Below are 25,613 nucleotides of genomic sequence, written 5' to 3' on the forward strand. Positions count from 1 at the left end.
TCCTAATTGGTATGTCAAATTGTATGTTCCTTTGTATGGCAGAGAAGGTCCTTCTTGCCTTGTCTCTCAGATCGTTCACAGCTTTGTTGAAGTTACCTGTGGCGCTGATGTTTAGGCCGAGGTATGTATTGTTTTTTTTTGTGTGCTCTAGGGCAATGGTGTCTAGATGGAATTTGTATTCATGGTTCTGGCAACTAGACCTTTTTTGGAACACCATTATTTTGTCTTACTGAGATTTACTGTCAGAGCCCATGACTGACGGAATCTGTGCAGAAGATCTAGGTGCGCTGTAGACTCTCCTTAGTTGTGGAAGTAAGCACCAGATCATCAGCAAACAGTAGACATTTGACTTCAGATTCTAGTAGGGTGAGGCCGGGTGTTGCAGACTGTTTAAGTCCCTTTTTCAGGACCCTGTCTTTCAAAGATAATTAGTAAAAATCCAAATAACTTCACAGATCTTCATTGTGAAGGTTTTAAACACTGTTTCCCAATGAACCTTATATAATTAATGAACATGCACCTGTGGAAAGGTCGTTAAGACACTAACAGCTTACAGACGGTAGGCAATTACGGTCACAGTTATGAAAACTTAGGACAATGAAGAGGCCTTTCTACGGACTCTGAAAAACACCAAAAGGAAGATGTTCAGGGTCCCTGCTCATCTGCATGAACATGCCTTAGGCATGCTGCAAGGAGCCATGAGGGCTGCAAATGTGGCCAGGTCCATAAATTGCAATGTCCGTACTGTGAGACACCTAAGACAGCGCTACAGGAAGACAGGACAGACAGCTGATCGTCCTCGCAGTGGCTGACCACGTGTAACAACACCTGAACAGGATTGGTACATCCTAACATCACACCTGTGGGACAAGTACAGGATGGCAACAACAACTGCCAGAGTTACACCAGGAATGCACAATCTCTCCCTCAGTGGTCAGACTGTCCGCAATAGGCTGAGAGAGGCTGGACTGAGGGCAAACCCACCATCGTTGGACCAGACAGGACTGGGAAAAAGTGCTCTTCATGGTCTGGGGCAGTGTGTCACAGCATCATCGGACTGAGATTGTTGTCATTGCAGGCAATCTCAAAGCTATGCATTACAGGGAAGACATTCTCCTTCCTCATGTGGTACCCTTCCTGCAGGCTCATCCTGACATGATCCTCCAGCATGACAATGCCACCAGCCATACTGCTCGTTCTGTGCATGATTTCCTGCAAGACAGGAATGTCAGTGTTCTGCCATGACCAGCGAAGAGTCAGGATCTCAATCCCATTGAGCACGTCTGGGACTTGTTGTATTGGAGGGTGAGCGCTAGGGCCAGAGGCAATGTACTTGCAGGTGCTTTGGTGGAAGAGTGGGGTAACATCTCACAGAAAAAACGGGCAAATCTGGTGCAGTCCATTAGGGGGAGATGCACTGCAGTACTTAATGCAGCTGGTGGCCACACCAGATACTGACTGCTACATTTGATTTTGAACCCCCCCCCCCCCCCCTGTGGAACTTGTTCAGTGTATGTCTCGGATGTTGAATCTTGTTATGTTCATACAAATATTTACACATGTTAAGTTTGCTGAAAATAAATGCAGTTGACAGTGAGAGGATGTTTCTTTTTTTTGCTGAGTTTATATGTTGAAGAGGCTGCATCCCTATCATCCCTTAAGCTGCATCCCTATCTCCCTCTGGCTCTGTGGAAAGAAGTGTGTTTTTACCAATTTTAACCGCACACTTGCTATTTGTGTAAAAGGATTTTATAATGTTGTATGTTTCTCCTCCAACACCATTTTCCATCAATTTGTATAGCAGACCCTCATGGCATATTGAGTCAAAAGCTTTTTTTTAAATCAACAAAGCATGAGACTTTGCCTTTGTTTTGGTTTGCTTGTTTGTCAATTAGGGTGTGCAGGGTGAATATGTGGTCTGTCGTACAGTAATTTGGTAAAAAGCCAATTTGACATTTGCTCAGTACATTGTTTTCACTGAGGAATTGTACGAGCCTGCTGTTAATGATAATGCAGAGGATTTTCCTAAAGTTGCTGTTGAAGAATATCCCACGGTAGTTATTGGGGTCAAATTTGTCTCCACTTTTGTGGATTGGGGAATATGTCAGATGTTAAAGAGTTTAAATATAGCCAATTGTAATTTGTTGTCTGTATATTTTATCATTTCATTTAGGATACCATCAACCCTACAGGCCTTTTTGGGTCTGTATTTTGTCATGTAGTTCATTAAATGTAATTGGAGAATCCAGTGGGGTCTAGTAGTCTTTAATAGTTGATTCTAAGATTTGTATTTGATCATGTATATGTGTTTGCTGTTTGTTCTTTGTTACAGAGCCAAAAAGATTGGAGAAGTGGTGTATCCATACATCTTCATTTTGAGTAGATAACTCGTCATGTTGTTGTTTGTTTAGAGTTTCCCAGAAGTGGTTAGATTATACGGATTCTTGACAGATTTCTGACTTCTTTTCCCCTAGTGTATTTCTGTATTGTTTTAAGGTTTTTGGTTGGATAGGTTTAAAAAAAAGTTATTAGGTTTTTGTATTCTTCATCAAACCATTTGTCATTGTTGTTAATTTTCTTAGCTTGTCTGCTTGAACGTTTTAGATTTGCTAGGGAAGCTGAGAGGTCAGGTAAACAGTAAAACCTTTTGTCCAGGAAATTGTCTAGAAGGGATTGAATTTGTTTTTGCCTAATTGTTTTTTGGTAGATTTCCACACCCTTTTCCTTCCATCTATAGCATTTCTTAATATTATTCCATTCCTTTAGCTTTGATCACTCGTGATTGAGCACAGCTCTGTTCAAGAAGAGTGTGATTTGTTGTGATCTGATAGGGGTGTCAGTGGACTGACTGTGAACACTCTGAGAGACTCGGGGTTGAGGTCAGTGATAAAGTAGTCTACAGTACAACTGCCAGGAGATGAGCTATAGGTGTACCTACCATAGGTGTCCACTCGAAGCCTACCATTGACTATGTACATACCAGCGCCAGACAGAGCTGCAGGAGCTGTGACCCGTTTTTGTTGTCTTAGTTGTGTCTAGGGGGGCATATGGGGGAGGGAATGCTGTCACCTCCAGGTATGTGTTTGTTCCCCTGTGTGCTGAGGGTTCCAGTTATTGCCCAGTTCTTGTCGAGTTCTGGCATTTAGGTCTCCACAGACTGGTACATGTCCTTGAGCCCGGAAATTGTTGATCTCCCCCTCTAGGATGGAGAAGCTGTTAAAGTTAAAGTATGGGGATTCTATTGGGGAGATATAGGTAGCACACAAAGATATTTTCCTCTGTTGAGAGAATTTCCCTATTAATTTCTAGACAGATGTAAAATGTTTCCGTTTTGATTAATTTAATAGAGTGGGTTAGCCCTGCTCTATTTCAAATTAGCATACCCCCTGAGTATCTTCCCTGTTTCACACCTGGTAGTATGGTGGATGAGACTACCAGCTATCTGTAACCTAGAGGGCAACCAGTGGGTCCGTCTCCTTTATACCATGTTTCTTGTAGGATGACAATGCCTGTATTTCCAATATTCTTTGATTAAGTCTGGGTTTAAGCTCTTTAGGCCAAAGGCAGATGACCTCAGATCTTGTATATTCCAGGATCAGATAGTAAAAGCTTTGTGTTCCATAGTGTCTAATGTTGTTTTTGTGTGGTTTAGACCGTGACCATCACAGTAGGTGTGAGCAGAGCATATTGAGCATCTGATACATACCTCTTAGGTCACAGGATGGGGCTTGGGCAGATGTAATAGTGGGGGTTGGGCCTGTTGCTCTGCTCACGGCTTGGGCAATATGTCCTGCTGTCATGTTGAGGTCCTCTCTCTCTCTCTAATACTTTTCACTAAATTAACCTTTGCTATCTTCTCTAGTACTCTCAAGCTGGGCTATCATACCCAGAGACCATACTCATGAAAGAAGTGGACACCAGTTAATGTCCTCAGAGTTCACCTATTAGAATCAAAATGTTGATGTACTCATGATACAGTATTTAATGTACCTTGCCATGTAATTTAGAAACAATATGAGGTAGGAACTAGTTCAGATTACATTCTTTTAAACTAACATTTACATTCCTGTTTCCCCATTTGTAATTATAAGCCAGCAATATAGGTATGTACTGTATGTTTAGTGTACAGTCATTGGCTGACTTCGATGCTGTATGTAAGGCCTTCTTTTTTATGCGCCTTAACTGACGTGAAGCCTTGTTCTTCAAGTTCATGTAAAAAAAAAAGAGAACATCTGATGGCATGCAGATTTTTTTTTACAATTTCAATTGGCAGTGTCTGAGACACACAACAATGAAGAATTGGCACTTCCCTGAGAAGAGGGGAAAAGAAGCACGCTGAGAGGGAAAAACCCACAGTGCTTTGCCTTTGTTCCATAGTCACAACTGCAGTGTCTGTGGAGACTGACAGTCAAAAGGCCCACTGCATTCTGTCTGCAGTAGAGTTAAAAGACAAAAAGAAAACACTATTTCTCAGACGTGATAGCAGCAGACTCAGAACACTGATGGGAAGCTTCATTCAATCGCAGCTCATTGAAGTTTCTTGCCAGTCTTTGGAGCATCAAAGGAAGAAGTGGGCACAAGATGGAAGAATGTGCTGGGAGAGGTTGGGACCAGGGGCTAGAGTGAGGTTGAAAAATGTTTGATACCTTTGCTTTGTATGTTGAGGCATTGACGGCTACTGAGCGAGCCAAAATTAAACATTTGAGAAGTGGATGTTTTAGAATAGACAAAAAAAAGTATCAGAGGATACATTGGGAAGGGTAAAGCATGAAGGTTAATGATTTATAGAAATATGCCCTCTGTCTTAGAACTGAGTGGCTGACATCAACACTATTGAATTTTGTATAATTGAAAAATACTTTCTACTAACTATTACAAATGTCTATGCCAGGTCTTAACCACTGTCATACTGCTTGTGGTTTCTATAAGAAGAAGCAGAGCAAGACATCAAAGAACCTACTTAGTACATACTTTTTGAAATGACAGAAGGATAAGCATCCTCACACTTGAACAAAGAGGGGTTCTCTCTGCTACTGTGAGAGTAGAGATGTTGCGATAGTCCACTGAGGCCAATATTCCTAGATAAGATTGGTGATGATTGTCAGCCTGCCACAGATATGGCCACCTCACTGTGACTAATTACACTACCAATGCTTTGCTTTTGTGATGCTGTTGACGTTTGACCTTTTTTGACGTTTGTGCATTATCCTGGATGTTTTAAGCATAGTGTATAAGAGGATTGACACATCAGACCCTCTGCGGTTAAAACTGAGACTGGGTTGTAATTAAATCTCAGCGGAGACCTTGAACCCAACGACAACAACAACAAACAGCACTGGCTGTGGCCTCTGGAACAATTCATTACAAGTGAAACAAAAAAAGCATTTTAAACTGCTCTCACCAATCTGTCATATGATTTTTGTTTCCAAGCGATCTTTTTTTTTTTATGTATCCTTTGGAGGTATTTTGATGACTAATTTATGTATCTGGTGAGGAGATAAATATTATCTTTGATAAATGACCCTCCAGTCTGCTATTCCCATAGCCCCAGTGGGTTGGTTCTCCATGTTAAACATACTGATGTGTGCTGCTTATGATGCAACAGGAGGAAGTTGAGTGTAACCCAGAAGTAGCCCACTTGTGTCGCACAGTGTCTACAAAAAGATTGGGGTACCTGCTACAACTGATCTTGTTGTTAGTGTAGTTGGTGTAGTTTTCCTTGGTGTCTTCAAATAAGCCAGGAAAAACACATGCAGTTGTTGGTTTCATATCTCCTCCTTAGGAGATACATGTTTCTCACATACACCATTGCATCTTTTGTAATAAATGTATTCAATAATAGTGTTTTCTTGGATGTTTTGCCAAACATTGATCCCAAAAATATTCCCAGGAGTATGTATTTCAATGGACTGTCCCCCTTCAAGGAGTTTTCTAGATTTTCCAGCAAGCAGCATTGTTCTCTCTCCGTTTAATCCATTTGAAATGAATCTCTGTAAAACCCCAAAAGATATTTCCTCTATTTCTTCAAGAGGCCCTCTCTTGACAATGTGTTACTCTGAATGGTTTTTAGTCTCCTCTCCTCTCCTCTCCTCTCCTCTCCTCTCCTCTCCTCTCCTCTCCTCTCCTCTCCTCTCCTCTCCTCTCAGTTTAGAGATGTCTTCAATTGTTTGTAAATATTTCACATCGTGTAATTAATCCCATTTTATTAAATAATCATAGAAAAACATCACAAATCTGATAGAAATGGTGTGGTGGTGTGTGTGTGTGTGTGTGTGTGTGTGTGTGTGTGTGTGTACAAAGTAGGTGGCTGACCTGCGAAGTTGAGCATGCGGATGTGTTTGAGCAGTAGAGTGCCATTGATGGGATCCATCCTGGAGCAAAGGCCCACCTTCCCCGGACAGAGTTCCCTGTGCATGTTGTGCAGCGCATGGGCCATGGAATAGACTGCATCGATAACAAACTGCACCTTCCCCTCTTGCTCATAGTTGGAGTCCTTCCCTATCCGCTCCTGATCTGTAGAGCAGAGCGACAACCAAGTTAGGTATCTGAGAAATGCAATACGTTATACCACTGGTCACCAACCCTAGTATCACCTTAAGCTTAATAGAAAGGTGATCCCAAGCATATGAGCAATGTTACATGTGATAGTATAGGAAATAATACAGAAATACAATAACAGGTAGGCCTACACGTCTTGAATATTATGACGAATAACATGTTATGTTAAAATTGAGTTCCTATTGTGTTGATCCTAACAGTAGGTGATTATTACACTCAGGTGGTGACCACATGAGTAGCTTCCATACAGTGATGGTTCTTGGACTTGCAAATTAAGGAGGAAAATAACTTATTTTTGCTGGTACTCAATTTCTCCATTGTTAGCTTTGTCAAGCACACACTACCATGAATGCTGCGAAGCAATCATTAGACCCAGATTGAATTGTATCTTCTAAATGTGTATTTGAAATGCTCATCAATCTGGTACTACATGATTACTGATTGGTATTCCATCTGCTGTGGTGGCTTATCAAAAATATGAGTCCACTTTAAAGGGCAAAGTGGGTCCTTTGTTGGGGGAAAAAAAAGCTTTACACTTATCTACTTAAACACTGTCATCGGTTTTGTGAGCTGTATGACCTATGGTTACTCCGGTGTGAAGATGGCTGATGAGAAGGTACAGAAACAGACAGCAAGAGAGCAACCTGCTCTCAAAATTCCATGCCACTCCATTTAGTATGACATGTTACTTTATGTGAAGTTACATTACATTGGCCTACCAATGTGATAGCGGTCATACAATAAGAAAAATGGAAGGACGTATAGTTTCCTCGGTCTTTATCGCATTTGAACCATTTAGTATGATATATTACGTGCAACTGCTTCAGTAGGATATGCTATGTTAGGTTAGGGATTAATGTTAGGAGTTAGGTTAAAGGGTTATTGTTAGGGGAAGGGTCAGCTAAGCAACCCTAGTAGTAGTAAGAGAGTTAGCTAAGTAGTTGCAAAGTAGATAAAAAGTAGTAAGTAGTGGCAAATTTGCTAATTAGCTAAAATGCCTAAGTTGTCCGTGATGAGATTCGAACACGCAACCTTTGGGTCGCTAGACATTCGCATTACATTTTGCCTTAAGTATCCTACTGTCCATACCAAACGTAACATATGATACTAATTTGAAAGTCCCCGATTTACATTTACTATGTTACTTCTAGTCAATGTAATGTAACCTAATATAAAGTGACAATCACACTAAATGGAGTGGCATGGATTTGAGTCAAACATAATATGTTTTGCTCTGAGAAGAGGCTGAAGAGACATACAGGCAGACAAAGACAGCAGGTAATGTTTGGAAAATACTTTATACCAATGGTATATACCGATTGCCTATAAAGTCTACTAGATAGGAATTAGGGCGCTATTTGGGACAACCTGTGCCTATTTAATTACCACCAACTGGATTCTATGTACTGAGACTGTATGCTTTCACTATGCCAGGGTCCACAGTTATACTGCTAGTTCTTTGTCAATCTGAAATGTTAGGAACTTAGTGTAAAGTAAGTCAGCAAAGTTGAGTACGCGGCTAAGCCAGTTCTGTTTGAAGCACTTAAGAACAGTAGGACCTTGTAATGGAAGGCGTGGCAAAGGGCCAGGCGTCATAGAGAAAAATACATTACCCTTCCGTTAGGCTAGCGTCAAAGGCCTTGATGCACTGACTGACTGGCCCCTCCTTCCTGATACTTCTCACAATTAGCTGGAAGGTAAATGTTTAGCTAGACCACTGCCGAGGAGCCAATAAATTCCAATATGTGGAGTGTAGGGTCTTCTCCTCAGAGGAATCACTATTTTTCTTCTTTCTAGGAATACATGGATTATTGTTGTTCTTCACTTCCTGTTTGAAAAATGTCCAGTGACATATACAGTATAATATTTATGTGATGTATAAACATGTCATATACAGTATATTACATAGAATTACATCTCATAAGTGATGTATAGGTAATATGTTACATAAGCGACAATTAATCAGATGTAATTATATGTAGGTTGCCTAGGAAGCAACCATTGCTTGTTTCTGTTTTTCTACAATACCATGTTGTGTAAGGGTTGTTTGGGGGAGAATTGTTTTTGATACAGAACAAGATTGACGGTCTTGTGTGTAAGCATAAATCTACTAGGGAAATTAGTCTCAGTATAGGTGGGTCTGTTTGGACAATAATGTAGTTTTGAGTTTTGATTAATTATGATCAAACCTCATGTACATGGAAATATATTGTATTTTCACCCATTGCAAACCTAATAGCTATGGATTTAAAGCATTCCAGCAGGAGAATACTGTAAAATGTTTTCTTTATTCATTTCACATATAATCAAATCTAATTGTATTGGCCACGCCCACAGTTTACAGCAGGTATAAAAGGTGCAGAAAAATGCTTGTGTGCTAACTACCTTAACTATTGTAGTACAATAATCAATAATAAAGACTCAGATAAAAATAACAAGTAATATAATAGGTACTATGCCTAGTAATATAATAGGTACTATGCCTAGTAATATAATAGGTACTATGCCTAGTAATAGAATAGCTACTATACCTAGTAATAGAATACGTACTATGCCTAGTAATAGAATAGGTACTATGCCTAGTAATAGAATAGCTACTATGCCTAGTAATAGAAGAGGTACTATGCCTAGTAATAGAATAGCTACTATGCCTAGTAATAGAATAGGTACTATGCCTAGTAATAGAATAGGTACTATGCCTAGTAATATAATAGCTACTATGCCTAGTAATATAATAGGTACTATGCCTAGTAATAGAAGAGGTACTATGCCTAGTAATAGAATAGGTAGTATGCCTAGTAATAGAATAGGTACTATGCCTAGTAATAGAATAGGTACTATGCCTAGTAATAGAATAGGTACTATGCATAGTAATAGAATAGCTACTATGCCTAGTAATAGAATAGGTACCATGCATAGTAATATAATAGGTAATATGCCTAGTAATAGAATAGGTACTATGCCTAGTAGTAGACTAGGTACTTTGCCTAGTAATAGAATATGTACTATGCAGAGTAATAGAATAGGTACTATGCCTAGTAATAGAATATGTACTATGCCTAGTAATAGAATAGGTACTATGCCTAGTAATAGAATAGGTACTATGCATAGTAACAGAATAGCTACTATGCCTAGTAATAGAATAGGTACTATGCATAATAATATAATAGGTACTATGCCTAGTAATAGAATAGGTACTATGCCTAGTAGTAGACTAGGTACTTTGCCTAGTAATAGAATATGTACTATGCAGAGTAATAGAATAGGTAGTATGCCTAGTAATATAATAGGTACTATGCCTAGTAATAGAATAGGTACTATGCCTAGTAATAGAATAGGTACTATGCATAGTAATAGAATAGCTACTATGCATAGTAATATAATAGGTACTATGCCTAGTAATAGAATAGGTACTATGCCTAGTAGTAGACTAGGTACTTTGCCTAGTAATAGAATATGTACTATGCAGAGTAATAGAATAGGTACTATGCCTAGTAATAGAATATGTACTATGCCTAGTAATAGAATAGGTACTATGCCTAGTAATATAATAGGTACTATGCATAGTAATAGAATAGCTACTATGCCTAGTAATAGAATAGCTACTATGCCTAGTAATAGAATAGGTACTATGCCTAGTAATAGAATAGGTACTATGCCTAGTAATAGAATAGGTACTATGCCTAGTAATAGAATAGGTACTATGCATAGTAATAGAATAGCTACTATGCATAGTAATATAATAGGTACTATGCCTAGTAATAGAATAGGTACTATGCCTAGTAGTAGACTAGGTACTTTGCCTAGTAATAGAATATGTACTATGCAGAGTAATAGAATAGGTACTATGCCTAGTAATAGAATATGTACTATGCCTAGTAATAGAATAGGTACTATGCCTAGTAATATAATAGGTACTATGCATAGTAATAGAATAGCTACTATGCCTAGTAATAGAATAGCTACTATGCCTAGTAATAGAATAGGTACTATGCCTAGTAATAGAATAGGTACTATGCCTAGTAGTAGACTAGGTACTTTGCCTAGTAATAGAATATGTACTATGCAGAGTAATAGAATAGGTACTATGCCTAGTAATAGAATATGTACTATGCCTAGTAATAGAATAGGTACTATGCCTAGTATTAGAATATGTACTATGCCTAGTAATAGAATAGGTACTATGCCTAGTATTAGAATATGTACTATGCATAGTAATAGCCTGATATGTACACTGTATGATATACAGTATAGATAAGGAATGTGCTATGTCAAGTATGTCTGTATTGAAACATATTTATTTGATATTTTAGGTATTTTTTGCTATAGTTGCAGCTCTCTCTGGTAATTTGTTTCATGGAAAGAATTGATTCTTGATTTTCTCTGCAGAAACCGTGTTGCATCACTCTAATTCATTCCTCTTGCAACGCTGTCCTGATATTGGTGCCAGACAATTTTCTGATCTTAGCAGAACCACTTCAACTTAAAAGCTTGCTAGCCCCAAATCGATAGCTCTCTTTCAGTCATATTTCATCTGCCATATATCAGTTTGCCACAGCAAAAAACTAAAGCTTATGCATCTATGAAATAAATAAAGAACCAGGTTACGGCTGTGATAATTGTGGTAAACTGTGGTAATTGAGCGCCACATGCACCAAAATTGGACAGACAAATCGAAAGCTTAGGACTATAAGGTTCTATCTGCAAAAACAGTTGAGGCTGGCTTCTGGGTTAAGTGGGCATTGTGTCAAGAAGCAGTGCGGCTTGGTTGAGTTGTGTTTCGCAGGACGTATGGCTCTCAACCTTCGCCTCTCCCGAGTCCGTACAGGAGTTGCAGCAATGAGACAAGATTGTAACTACCAATTGGATACCACGAAATTGGGGAGAAAAAAAGGGTAAAAGTAAATAAATAGATGATTCTGAGATAATTGGCTTTGAAGTTCTGAACCCCCATGGGTTTGAATGGTTTTAGCCATTTCTATTGTGTATTATTTTGACCTTAACATGAAATGGTGTATAATATAGGTAGAGAACATTGAATAGAACAATGCTATGTCAATAACTACATTTTGACAAATATCCAGATAGAACATTTTAGCCCCAAGTTCTCTAAATATTGCCACAGGTTGGCTGATGCGGTTGGGCTGTGGGTCAACCCAGGAGCGAGAGAGGGAGTGATATAGTATATCTCTCTCAGGCTGAGGTATGGTGGCCCACACACACACACACACACACACACACACACTTGGTATTGCCTCTCTTTCCTAGCAAAGCCGCTCATCTCATTGCAGAGTCGGAGCATGCCCACGCACTCCCAAGGCTGGCTCGCTGCCTTCAGAGAAATCCTTTCAGACTAAGAGCAGCAGCACAGCAAGGTCGTGTCCCTCTACCAGGGTGCCACAGAAAGGAGTTAGTGATTCTGGGTCGGCTCTGACCCTGTTAACCTCTGCATGCTCGGGTTTGGCACCAGGCCACATCTCCCTTCATCGTCGATAAAAACATGAACTTCATCCATAGTCAATCTTCATCCATTTTTTCACATGAGAACATCTCCCCCTATGTGTGCCTTGGGAAAATGTAGGATGTTTAAGTTGATGAACATTCCCAATTCGTCTGTCCTGACTCTGCCATCTCAAAATCATCTGTCCTGAAGTTGCCAACTCAAAACCTGCAAGCTGGAACACATGGATAAAAAAACAGGATGTTGTAAACATTTTACAAACTGTTCATTAGAGACACGTGAGACCATTTTGGATCTCATATGACATAAGTTGGTGAATTAAAACCATAACTTATTGTGGTAATATCACATGGTTATGGCAAAGGACTCAGCCATTGTGTCTGTGTTGCTATGCTGCTTGCTGTGTGTTGCTATGCTGCATGCTGTTCTCCCCTGTATTAATTAGACAGAGGCATCAAACCCCAGGAAAGGGAGCTGGGACCCGTTCTACCTTCCTGCTCCTCTCCACATTAATCAATATCAGCTGTGTATTTCACTCATTCACAGATAAAAGACTAGTCTACCAGTCACTCACACGCTCGCTCTCTCTTTGATCACTGTGAGCACACAGAGCCCTCCCAGGACATTGATTATTCTTCACTCATACCCCATGTGGTCTGCTTAGCACCTTGAAGACAGGTGCAAAGCCTTCGCCAGCACCACCAGAGGCACCTGGAGAATTCCTGAAACGTTGCACGTTGAGAGGGGATTGCAAAGCCAAAGAAGTTTATGACTTTCTGCTACGTCAACAAACTTCCACACAGCCTTAGAAAAACAACACCCCATCATATTTCTGGCAAACAGAGCTGTGCAGGCAAGGTATTTAACTCAGACTGTCACTCACATAAATCCTTCACAGCCTTTTCACATGGCAAAGCTCTTCATCAGATCTTCATCTTATCCGGATTTTTCTCCGCACATTTAGCTATTTTGTTCACCCCAAGCAATGAGCAAAATCATCATTAATTTGGTTCTCTCAGGCACCTGAACTAGTTGGATGTGTCTATTTTTCCATATGTATTGATTAGTCCTGTACAATACTCATAGAACGTGGATATTTTCTTTATTTAACTAGGCAAGTCAGTTAAGAACAAATTCTTATTTACAATGACAGCTTACCAGGGAACAGTGGGTTAACTGCCTTGTTCAGGGGCAGAACAATAGATTTTTACCTTGTCAACTCAGGGATTCGATCCAGCAACTTTTCAGTTACAGGCCCAATGCTCAAAACACTAGGCTACCTGCCACCCCAATTAGGCATGAACGTGCCTCACAATGGGAAAATATAAACAACTAAAGACACATTCTCATTTTTAGAGACAGGTTAGTGCTACTGTAGCTAGAAAAATGTGTAGAATCGATTCCTAACTAACTGTAAGCAATTTTAGGTAGCTAGCTAATCCTCTTGCTAAACGTGAGGTGAAACAATTGACCTATTTACTGTTAATTAGCTAGTGCAAATCTCTTTGCTAGCAAACGAGACAATGTCTCCAAAACTGCTGGGTGTCTATAGCAATGTTTACTTTATGACATTCTTGATGTCTCCATTTTCCAAGCACATTGTAACTTTTTAGATGAAAAAGACAATGCAGGCTTCCAACTGTCATGTCATGACATCCATATGAGACCAAGGCTTTCAGCCACAGGGAGCAATGCAGATGTCAAGAAGTGTCAAAGAATAACATTCTGGCACACATGATTTACCCCCTCACAATAACATGCCTGTTGAGTTTGTATCACTATTCCAGAGCAGCTATGCCAGAATTTATGCGGTAAATGTGTAAATGGAATGCAGACTGTTCCATTGACCAGGCTGGCGCACATTCAACAAATCTAATCAAACAAAGTGGATATTTGTCAAATCCATCATGATTTATGTATTGTAACAGGCCCACAATGTTATTTATTTTGCTGCATAACATTTAGAAGTTGTCCCTTTTCAGGTTTAGAGGAAGTTACTGCTAAATGCTAACTCCCGTTTGTATACATAAATTGTTGCTGGTAGTCAAAGTATTTTTTAACTGTAGGGCAGTTGATTGGGGATGATGACATTAACATATGTTGGGGTTGACAACCATACAAATTTTATATGCTGATTTTTACCTCATCATAGTGTGAAATACACATATAAACAATAGCCTAAATGTAGGCTAATTTTGTTGGGGGGCAATGAGGAGAATAGGGATCTTTCCCCATTGGCCCGTTCCCTCACACGTTTCCATGGCAATTCCATTGTTTTGGTCAGTCCGATTGACCTCTTTACTCCATCTACGCCTCAAGACCAATCTATCTCAGTGTGTAACGCCCATGCATGGATGAGTTGATGAGTCAATGAGCTGATGAGTCAAGGTTGATGTCCCAGTTCCCCAACCCTTCCTCCTCCAGGTACTTCTAGTGAATGAAGTCATCAAGCAAGCTTAGTTCAACATTAAAAGACAATGTGACTGAGACTGACACAAAACCTGTCCTTCAGTTTGCAATTTATATCTCTCCAATCCCTACTCAGATCGTTCAGCTTATTGCTGACTTGTCATAGTGGAAATTACAAACTTTAGAAGCCTTTTTAAACCTTGGAATGCACTACTATTTGCATGTATTGCTTCAGAGGAAAAGTATCTGTGACAATAGTGATCAAATGAAGATAAAGATCTGTAGCTATATCCTTGGCTTTCTGAAAGGGGTTTTTCTTCTCCCAGATCTTTTCTTCACACGGAGCCAGTTCATCCATGAAAAAGCAATGCAGTAGATAGTGGAACTGAGAGGATGTGACTGGCATTAGTCTTCTGTTTAGACTGATGATATTGATCTGTTGAAATCTTATTTTGCCATATTTTTCCCAATAGATACCTAAGACATGTCTGCTTACTGAACTCACACTATTGCTGATTTTTGAATTACTGGCCTGGGTGAGTAGAGATGGCCTCTAATCCACTTGTATAGTTAGTTTCCAGTTGGATGGCTTGATACACTCCCAGAAACAGCAGTGCTAGCCTAACGACTTAAAACCCAAACAGTACCTAATAGAAAACAAAAGGGAAGGAAATTCTTCTGTTGGTGCAGCCTTTGACAGTTTTGTAGTATATTGCGAGAATTTGATTGCTGGTCCATGTAGCAGTGTGATTAAACAAACACACATTTACAATGTATTCCGTTTGTTGGCTTCTACTGAAAGCCAATTAGAACATGACTATGAAATATGCTCGCTTCATGAATTTTAAGGATGTACATTTGCTACATGTGAATTGAATGTTTGTAAATGCCTATTATATTTTACAGTATGTTGTGTTCCTTCATACACTGTATTTACCGTGCCTTGCGAAAGTATTCGGCCCCCTTGAACTTTGCGACCTTTTGCCACATTTCAGGCTTCAAACATGAAGATATAAAACTGTATTTTTTTGTGAAGAATCAACAACAAGTGGGACACAATCATGAAGTGGAACGACATTTATTGGATATTTCAAACTTTTTTAACAAATCAAAAACTGAAAAATTGGGCGTGCAAAATTATTCAGCCCCTTTACTTTCAGTGCAGCAAACTCTCTCCAGAAGTTCAGTGAGGATCTCTGAATGATCCAATGTTGACCTAAATGACTAATGATGATAAATACAATCCACCTGTGTGTAATCAAGTCTCTGTATAAATGCACCTGCACTGTGATAGTCTCAGAGGTCCGTCAAAAGCGCAGAGAGCATCATGAAGAACAAGGAACACACCAGGCAGGTCCGAGATACTGTTGTGAAGAAGTTTAAAGCCGGATTTGGATACAAAAACATTTCCCAAGCTTTAAACATCCCAAGGAGCACTGTGCAAGCGATAATATTGAAATTGAAGGAGTATCAGACCACTGCAAATCTACCAAGACCTGGCCGTCCCTCTAAACTTTCAGCTCATACAAGGAGAAGACTGATCAGAGATGCAGCCAAGAGGCCCATGATCACTCTGGATGAACTGCAGAGATCTACAGCTGAGGTGGGAGACTCTGTCCATAGGACAACAATCAGTCGTATATTGCACAAATCTGGCCTTTATGGAAGAGTGGCAAGAAGAAAGCCATTTCTTAAAGATATCCATAAAAAGTGTTGTTTAAAGTTTGCCACAAGCCACCTGGGAGACACACCAAACATGTGGAAGAAGGTGCTCTGGTCAGATGAAACCAAAATGGAACTTTTTGGCAACAATGCAAAACGTTATGTTTGGCGTAAAAGCAACACAGCTCATCACCCTGAACACACCATCCCCACTGTCAAACATGGTGGTGGCAGCATCATGGTTTGGGCCTGCTTTTCTTCAGCAGGGACAGGGAAGATGGTTAAAATTGATGGGAAGATGGATGGAGCCAAATACAGGACCATTCTGGAAGAAAACCTGATGGAGTCTGCAAAAGACCTGAGACTGGGACGGAGATTTGTCTTCCAACAAGACAATGATCCAAAACATAAAGCAAAATCTACAATGGAAGGGTTCAAAAATAAACATATCCAGGTGTTAGAATGGCCAAGTCAAAGTCCAGACCTGAATCCAATCGAGAATCTGTGGAAAGAACTGAAAACTGCTGTTCACAAATGCTCTCCATCCAACCTCACTGAGCTCGAGCTGTTTTGCAAGGAGGAATGGGAAAACATTTCAGTCTCTCGATGTGCAAAACTGATAGAGACATACCCCAAGCGACTTACAGCTGTAATCGCAGCAAAAGGTGGCGCTACAAAGTATTAACTTAAGGGGGCTGAATAATTTTGCACGCCCAATTTTTCAGTTTTTGATTTGTTAAAAAAGTTTGAAATATCCAATAAATGTAGTTCCACTTCATGATTGTGTCCCACTTGTTGTTGATTCTTCACAAATAAATACAGTTTTATATCTTTATGTTTGAAGCCTGAAATGTGGCAAAAGGTCGCAAAGTTCAAGGGGGCCGAATATTTTCGCAAGGCACTGTATGTCAGTAACTGCATTTTATAATTGAGTGACTGTCCAAACCAAAGACAAAAAAAAACATGATTTGAGGGGATTTTCACAAAATGTAATCCATAGAATTGTCCTTTAGAGGAAGGATTGTTTACATATATTTGACATGTGTATCTAAAAACATACTTGAGTAATAATTCATCAAAGTTGGCATATTTATGACATTTTGGCCTTACCCAGGCCTCTTAAGACTCATTATATATGAACATATGACAACAGAAATCACAATAGGAATAATTTGATTTTAAACCCGTAGGGAATAACGGGACTATATTAGCATTTTGCTGTTAATTGCAATTCAAACCATTATCATACCACTAGCCTTATGTCACATACAGCTGGATTCTTAGAACACCTAGAGAGAAGGTATTGAGCTCCAAGTCAAGATTGAACGCCTGGGGTGAATTTGTGACGATCAAACAATCTCCAGGACACTAAGACAGAACACAACAGGACACATCTGGATAGCATATGGCATTAATCCTGGAAGTAGAGATGTTTAACCACACAGACCTGCTACTACCCTGTTCTGTTGCCATCTCCAGGTAGGAGGACAGGCAAACGGTCTACTCAGCCAAAACACAAGGCCCAAATAATACCTCATCATCATAATTTTTAATCTAGCTCATGTTGTACCTATAGCTTTCGATGGTGTACAAAATGTCGTCATGTAACTTAAGCCAAGGGCCACATCATTCTATGATAAGGACAGAGGGTTTTCCTGGTTAAGTCAGATGGTCAGGAAAACAGCTGTTTCTACCTGTGAAACTTAACCATTTTCTAAAGGTAGTTGAGATCAGTAGAGATGCAATGTGGGCCTGTAACCGAAAGTTTGAATCCCTGAATGGTTTGAATCCCTGAGCTGACAAGGTAAAAATCTGTCATTCTGCCCCTGAACAAGGCAGTTAACTCACTGTACCCCTGTAGACCCTAATTGTAAATAAGAATTTGTTCTTAACTGACTTGCCTAGTTAAATAAAGGTAGATTTAAAAAAAAAAATTGTTAGAAAAGGAAAGGAGAATTGTCTTACTTGTACATTTCTTCAGCCCGGACCCTTTCTTCAAAGCGTGTCGGCTCAACTTGCAGGCGAAGTTGTTCTCCCAGAACTCAGCAAACCAGATATTCCTCCTGTTGTTCTCCAGTGTGCGGCTGATGAAGTAACGATCAAACCCTGGAAGAGATCGATCACATCATTGTCATCATCAGTGCACTCACTCTGGCAACAGTGTCCTTGCCAATACAGTTATTGACATGTGGTGGAATGTAATGGAGCATTGGGGTAACACTTTTAACTATGTTTTTGACTTGGCTGGCAGACTGAGTAGATCATGACAGAGGTGGGGACAGCAAATCTAAAAGTTCATAGCAGCAACCTAAAAGCTTTCTTTGTTCACCTTACATCCCCCCAACAATTAATTTACTAATTAAGCAAGCAATCATTCAGTCAATCAACCAAATCAATCTGCCAATCTAAAAGTTTTCCCCAGCAACCTTAAAGATGTCTCTGTTCCCCCTCACCTCTGATGGACTGGCGTTTGGGCAGGATGGTGACTGCTCCCTCTGCCATTTCCTCCTGGTGTAACACTGGAGAGATCTTTGAGCCCCAGCTGTCTGAGCCCACCCAGATGAAATGGCCAGTCTGGTTGGCCTTCTTGGCTGCTTGGAGTAGCCGCCTGGTACAAGTGGATAAACACATTTAGCTACCAGTAATACATGTGATATTATGGTAACACTTCGATTATAATCACAGCCGTATATATTCCCCCCCAAGCAGACACATCGATGGCTCTGAACGAACTTTAGTTGACTCTTTGCCAACTGGAATCCACATATCCTGAGGCTGCATTCATTGTAGCTGGGAATTTTAACAAGGCTAATCTGAAAACAAGACTCCCTAAATTGTATCAGCATATCGATTGCGCAACAAGGGCTGGTAAAACCTTGGATCATTGCTATTCTAACTTCCGCAACGCATATAAGGCCCTCCCCCGCCCTCCTTTCGGAAAAGCTGACCCGGACTCCATTTTGTTGCTCCCTGCCTACAGACAGAAGTTAAAACAAGAAGCTCCCGCGCTGAGGTCTGTTCAACGCTGGTCTGACCAATCTGATTCGACGCTCCAAGACTGCTACCATCACGTGGACTGGGATATGTTTCGTATTGGGTCAAACAACAACATTGACGAATACGCTGATTCGGTGAGCGAGTTCATTAGAACTTGCGTTGAAGATGTCGTTCCCATAGCAACGATTAAAACATTCCCAAACCAGAAACCGTGGATTGATGGCAGCATTCGCGTGAAACTGAAAGCTCGAACCACTGCTTTTAATCAGGGCAAGGAAACATGACAGAATACAAACAGTGTAGCTATTCCCTCCGCAAGGCAATCAAAGAAGCTAAGCGTCAGTATAGAGACAATGTAGAATCGCAATTCAACGGCTCAGACACAAGAGGTATGTGGCAGGGTCTACAGTCAATCACGGATTACAAAAAGAAAACCAGCCCAGTCACGGACCAGGATGTCTTGCTCCCAGGCAGACCTAATAACTTTTTTGCCCGCTTTGAGGACAATACAGTGCCACTGACACGGCCCGCAACCAAAACATGCGGACTCTCCATCACTGCAGCCGAGGTGAGTAAAACATTTAAACGTGTTAACCCTCGCAAGGCTGCAGGCCCAGACGGCATCCCCAGCCGCGCCCTCAGAGCATGCGCAGACCAGCTGGCTGGTGTGTTTACGGACATATTCGATCATTCCCTATCCCAGTATGCTGTTCCCACATGCTTCAAGAGGGCCACCATTGTTCCTGTTCCCAAGAAAGCTAAGGTAACTGAGCTAAACGACTACCGCCCCGTAGCACTCACTTCCGTCATCATGAAGTGCTTTGAGAGACTAGTCAAGGACCATATCACCTCCACCCTACCTGACACCCTAGACCCACTCCAATTTGCTTACCGCCCAAATAGGTCCACAGACGATGCAATCTCAACCACACTGCACACTGCCCTATCCCATCTGGACAAGAGGAATACCTATGTGAGAATGCTGTTCATCGACTACAGCTCAACATTCAACACCATAGTACCCTCCAAACTCGTCATCAAGCTCAAAAGGAGGTGAGGGCCCTCGGAGTGTGGTGTCAGGAAAATAACCTCACACTCAACGTCAACAAAACTAAGGAGATGATTGTGGACTTCAGGAAACAGCAGAGGGAACACCCCCCCTATCCACATCGATGGGACAGTAGTGGAGAGGGTAATAAGTTTTAAGTTCCTCGGCTGAACTGAATTTGTCCACCCACACAGACAGCCTCGTGAAGAAGGCGCAGCAGCGCCTCTTCAACCTCAGGAGGCTGAAGAAATTAGGCTTGTCACCAAAAGCACTAACAAACTTCTACAGATGCACAATCGAGAGCATCCTGTCGGGCTGTATCACCGCCTGGTACGGCAACTGCTCCGCCCACAACCGTAAGGCTCTCCAGAGGGTAGTGAGGTCTGCACAACGCATCACCGGGGGCAAACTACCTGCCCTCCAGGACACCTACACCACCCGATGTCACAGGAAGGCCATAAAGATCATCAAGGACAACAACCACCCGAGCCACTGCCTGTTCACCCCGCTATCATCCAGAAGGCGAGGTCAGTACAGGTGCATCAAAGCTGGGACCGAGAGACTGAAAAACAGCTTCTATCTCAAGGCCATCAGGCTGTTAAACAGCCACCACTAACATTGAGTGGCTGCTGCCAACACACTGACTCAACTCCAGCCACTTTAATAATGGGAATTGATGGGAATTGGTGTAAAATATATCACTAGCCACTTTAAACAATGCTACTTAATATAATGTTTACATACCCTACATTATTTATCTCATATGTATACGTATTTACTGTACTCTATATCATCTACTGCATCTATGTAATACATGTATCACTAGCCACTTTAAACTATGCCACTTTGTTTACATACTCATCTCATATGTATATACTGTACTCGATACCATCTACTGCATCTTGCCTATGCCGCTCTGTACCATCACTCATTCATATGTACATATTCTTTATCCCTTTACACTTGTGTGTATAAGGTAGTAGTTTTGGAATTGTTAGTTAGATTACTCATTGGTTATTACTGCATTGTCGGAACTAGAAGCACAAGCATTTCGCTACACTCGCATTAACATCTGCTAACCATGTGTATGTGACAAATAAAATTTGATTTGATTTGATATGAATCAACTGTTAGGGCTGTACTGCGTTAAGAACTACACATACAACAATGACTTATATAGTACACTGCGTTCATGATTCAACTTGAATTCACTCATTCTTACATCTGTCCTATCCATCGTGAAGGTGAAAAGGTAAAAACTAATTTGGATCCCATTGTATTTGTCTGGCTGGTCTGATTAATACAGAATGTGATGTGTATGTATGGTCTGGTGTGTTGTGTGCCCAGAGAAATCAACATCATTTTTTTTACCAGAAAATGTTAACAATAGAACTATAGCAAATACTTTCTCCAGGTTTTTTGTTTTTCACCTGAGTTTTCTAAAGCAGGTTTATGGCAACATTAGTCATCCAAAGCTTATTGCACAGTGGCTGGTAACATTGACTGACGTAAGGACAACAAAAGGCTAAACGATTAAGATCATTTCCAAGTTTATCCTGTTGTCACTAAGATAATGTGTGGAAGCATATTAACATGAGTTACCGACAGAGAATCTAAAAGGGGAATTATGACAGCGCTCGACCAAGGCATAATGCATCATTTAAATGTCAAGCTTTTTATTTCTGCCGATTGACTCTTCTCCCTTTGATTGATAATATTTCATGCTGCGTATTTCTTATAATGAACATTTGTATGATTTTAGTATATTCCATATTCAACTTGTCAATGCTACGATGATAATACCCTTACCTGATATCATCCTCATTGGCGAAAATAATGACCACCCTTGCATTTGGGTTTTCTCTTAGTCTGCGAATGACCTTATCAAACTCTCCCTGTTTCGGCTCCCGGGGAATCTTGACTGACTGAGAGATGCACACACCTCCTACAACAGAGAGAAAGAAAACACAAAGCAGTTGAGTGGCAGGTTAAGTGCTGGATTGGAAGGTTTTCACTTTTCACAGAAGCTCAATTTGAACTATCAGTACACTCTTAGAAAAGAAGGTGCTATCTAGAACCTAAAAGGGTTCTTTGGCTGTCCCCATAGAAGAACCCTTTGAAGAACCCTTTTTGGGTTCTATTTAGGACCATTTCCACAGAGGGTTCTACCTGGAACCAAATATGTTTATCCTATGGGGACAGCCAACAAGTATTTTTTTCTACGAGTGTAGATCACCAGTAAGTGCAGAACTCTCAACAACATTGTTCTCTCTGAGGTTTGTGACTGTATGAATCCTTCGGCCTCACTAAATACACCTGCTGTGAAAACATTTGCATCTGACGCTCAGTTACTGCCCAGTGGGGGGCAGAGAGGAAATCTGACACATAGGACTTCACTTGATCCATGTTCATTTTGAAGATACCCTTACCAAGGACATCTTTAATCAACACACTTAAACCACGGGGAGGAGAACAGCTTCAAATTAAATATGGAAATTAGAGACCCACTATACCAAAGCAGAAATACACACAAGGTGATGATGAAAGCAATGACAGACGTCACATATTAAAACAATATTTGCAAGTAGTAAATGTTATGGTAATTAGATAGCGGTAAGACAATAGGGTTAGAATCGGCGACGTGTATTCATGGATGCCAAGGGAAGCCATGCTTCTCCAAATATTTGACCAAAAAAGATGTTCCGTCAATTCGCAAGTGGCTGAATCTCACCGGAAAAATCATACGAGTGCCCCTCTGTCTCAGTATGTGTAGCCCATGTATCTGGTGCTGTCTGGAACAAAAGAGTGTGAGATGTTTCCACCGCAACATTTCATTGATTGATGTCAGCAATCATTTGGCCTCCCTTGATAAAACAATTCTAAAATAATTAGCCAATCAGCATTAAGTGTGGGATTGTCCTGGCGCAGCAAAACACCCCCCCAAGGGAGGCCAGCTTGGATTTGGCTTCACAACAACCAAATCATCTCCTAAGCAAAACTTCACCATTGTCAGAAAAATGTGACCCTTTTCTAAAGCATGGCTGGAGATGGGTATTAGGACTTGCGGTTTTGACTTAATTCTCTGTACAGGCCAAAGATTCTGACGTCGATTCTGATCTAACCATAAATTCATATGTTGTGCCACTGGCCTGAGGTGATAGAAGTTCAATATGTAGCCTGGATGTAGCCTAGTAGGCTCACGCTAGCTAGCTAACTTAGCTGGTTCATTGTTGCCCATGCGAGGATGTCAGGCTAGCAAGTATTTTAGCTAGGTAGCCTAAGAAAACTAAAACTAAAAGCATACAGAGCTATAGACCGTTTTGCCAACATGAAAGAGAATGGGACGGCATTGGTGTTCAACTATTCAAAAAGTGTGTGCGCATGCACGCATACACACAGAGACAGATAGAAATCAGCACCATGGACAACCACAAGATATTTAGCATCATTGATTGGACTAAATTATTTTTGGCATCTTACATTTTTTTCTACTGTGTATTACACCAAGCATATATAGCCTTGTTGATTTGATTATGTTTAAATGTATACGTTGAAATGGTGCTGGAACAGCGGAGGCAGTGCTCCTGTTGTCTTTTTGCTGACTTGGGGTAACTCTCTGTGGTTTTAAATCAGTAGTTGTTTAGTAAACTGTCGAAAACATTAACTGACCATGCTGTAGGTGATGTAACTGTTTGTGACATGCAATATTTGCTTTGTGAACCTCACCGGACAGATGTTGTTCTCCGATTTTGTGATGAAACAAACATATGCATAGTTGAATTTATTCCGCCACCATGAGACTGTTGTCTGTTTGTTGTCATAGCCTTATTGTATATCATGGTGGCATTAGAACAAATGGGTTATAGAACAAACAATGCAATTATCACAACATAGGTTGTAATATTACTTTTTTACTGGCTTGGCTTCCCCAGTGATTTTACTCACGCACCGCTACTAGCTACCAAACGCCCTAACAAAAGAAGCTATTTGGACATAAATGATGGACATTATCGAACAAAACAAATATTTATTGTGGAACTGTGATTACTGGGAGTGCATTCTGATGAAGATCATCAAAGGTAATTGAATATTTATAATGCTCTTTATGACTAATGTTGACTACCCAATATAGAGGATATCTTTTTGGCTGCTTTGTTGTCTGAACTCTGTACTCAGATTATTGCACTGTTTGCTGTTTCCGTAAAGTGTTTTTGAAATCTGACACAGCTTGTTGCATTAAGGAGAAGTATATCTCTAATTCCATGTATAACACTTGTATTTTCATCAACATTTATAATGAGTATTTCTGTAAATAGATGTGGCTCTCTGCACAATCACCGCATGTTTTAGAGCTACTGAACATAACGCGCCAACGTAAAATTTGATTTTTTTATATAAATATGCACTTTATCGAACAAAACATACATGTATTCTGTAACATGAAGTCCTATGAGTGTCATCTGATGAAGATCATCAAAGGTTAGTGTTTCATTTTATCTCTATTTGTGCTTTTTGTGACTCTCTTTTGCTGGAAAAATGGCTGTGTTTTTGTGTGAGTTGGTGGTGACCTAACATAATCGTTTGTGGTGCTTTCGCTGGATTAAGGAGAATTTTATCTTTAAAATGGTGTACATTACTTGTATGCTTGAGGAATTGTAATTATGAGATTTTTGTTGTTTTGAATTTGGCGCCATGCACTTTCACTGGCTGTGTCTTTCAGAACCCCTCCTATAATCCCACCTGTTTTGTTTGATTGTTGTCAGTGACTCTTTGTTCCCCCTTCTGTTTGAGCGACAATATTTGGATTTCTTGCTGGGGAACGTAACAGTTACGCTAACTGACTGACATTATTATGAAACGTAAAATATCTCCTAAACCTGTGTAAATCTCAGACCTTATTTCTGGTGTTTATCCCAAAACCCTATACTTTCCCCATTTATTTTCCCCATAGGAATGGCTGAACGAACCAGAAGTAACTCATTTACGTTATTTAGGACTAAAAGATGGTGAGATCTATTAATCACAGGGGAACTTCCTCACCAAGAAAATGGGAATTAGAATTGAATTGAAAATAGAAAATCATTAATGTCAAAATAGTTTGTGCACCGAGCAACCTACTGTTCAGATATTCCATTACACAGAATCATTCTCATTCCCACTGAAATGCACTGCTGTGAGCAACTGCTTGTGTTTTTATTCCATTTTCAGGACTCCAATATAGCTTTGTGTATAATGTCACCCTTTTTTCCAGCACATAATGATCTACAGTTCTAATTGCATACAGTGAAACTACTGTTTCTTATTCTCAAAATGTTTGTTGTCAGCAGCTGAAGTAAACAGTGAAAAGAAATGGGCTTAAATGAGGGCCTTCAGAAATAATTCACATGTTTGTGTAACAGCCTGCATTTAAAATGGATGAACTTTACATTTTGTGGGCTACACACAATATCCCATAATGTCCCCATAAAGTGGAATTTT

At 40.3% G+C, this 25,613-nt stretch overlaps 1 protein-coding gene across 1 annotated transcript in view; it reads right to left on the reverse strand.

The window, feature by feature from the left end:
* The window catches only part of LOC110494726 (metabotropic glutamate receptor 4-like), a 279,682-nt gene that overhangs the window by 46,662 nt on the left and 207,407 nt on the right, over nucleotides 1–25,613 (reverse strand). Inside the window, exons 4-7 of the mRNA XM_021570042.2 lie at nucleotides 21,945–22,080; nucleotides 18,544–18,698; nucleotides 18,056–18,196; nucleotides 6,313–6,513 (exon numbers count right to left, since the gene is read on the reverse strand). Of these exons, the coding sequence (XP_021425717.1) occupies nucleotides 6,313–6,513; nucleotides 18,056–18,196; nucleotides 18,544–18,698; nucleotides 21,945–22,080 (633 nt within the window). The remainder of the gene's footprint in view (nucleotides 1–6,312; nucleotides 6,514–18,055; nucleotides 18,197–18,543; nucleotides 18,699–21,944; nucleotides 22,081–25,613) is intronic.

This window comes from Oncorhynchus mykiss, chromosome 17 (genome assembly GCF_013265735.2).
Source record: "Oncorhynchus mykiss isolate Arlee chromosome 17, USDA_OmykA_1.1, whole genome shotgun sequence".
In the NCBI taxonomy this organism is placed as follows: Eukaryota; Metazoa; Chordata; class Actinopteri; order Salmoniformes; family Salmonidae; genus Oncorhynchus; species Oncorhynchus mykiss.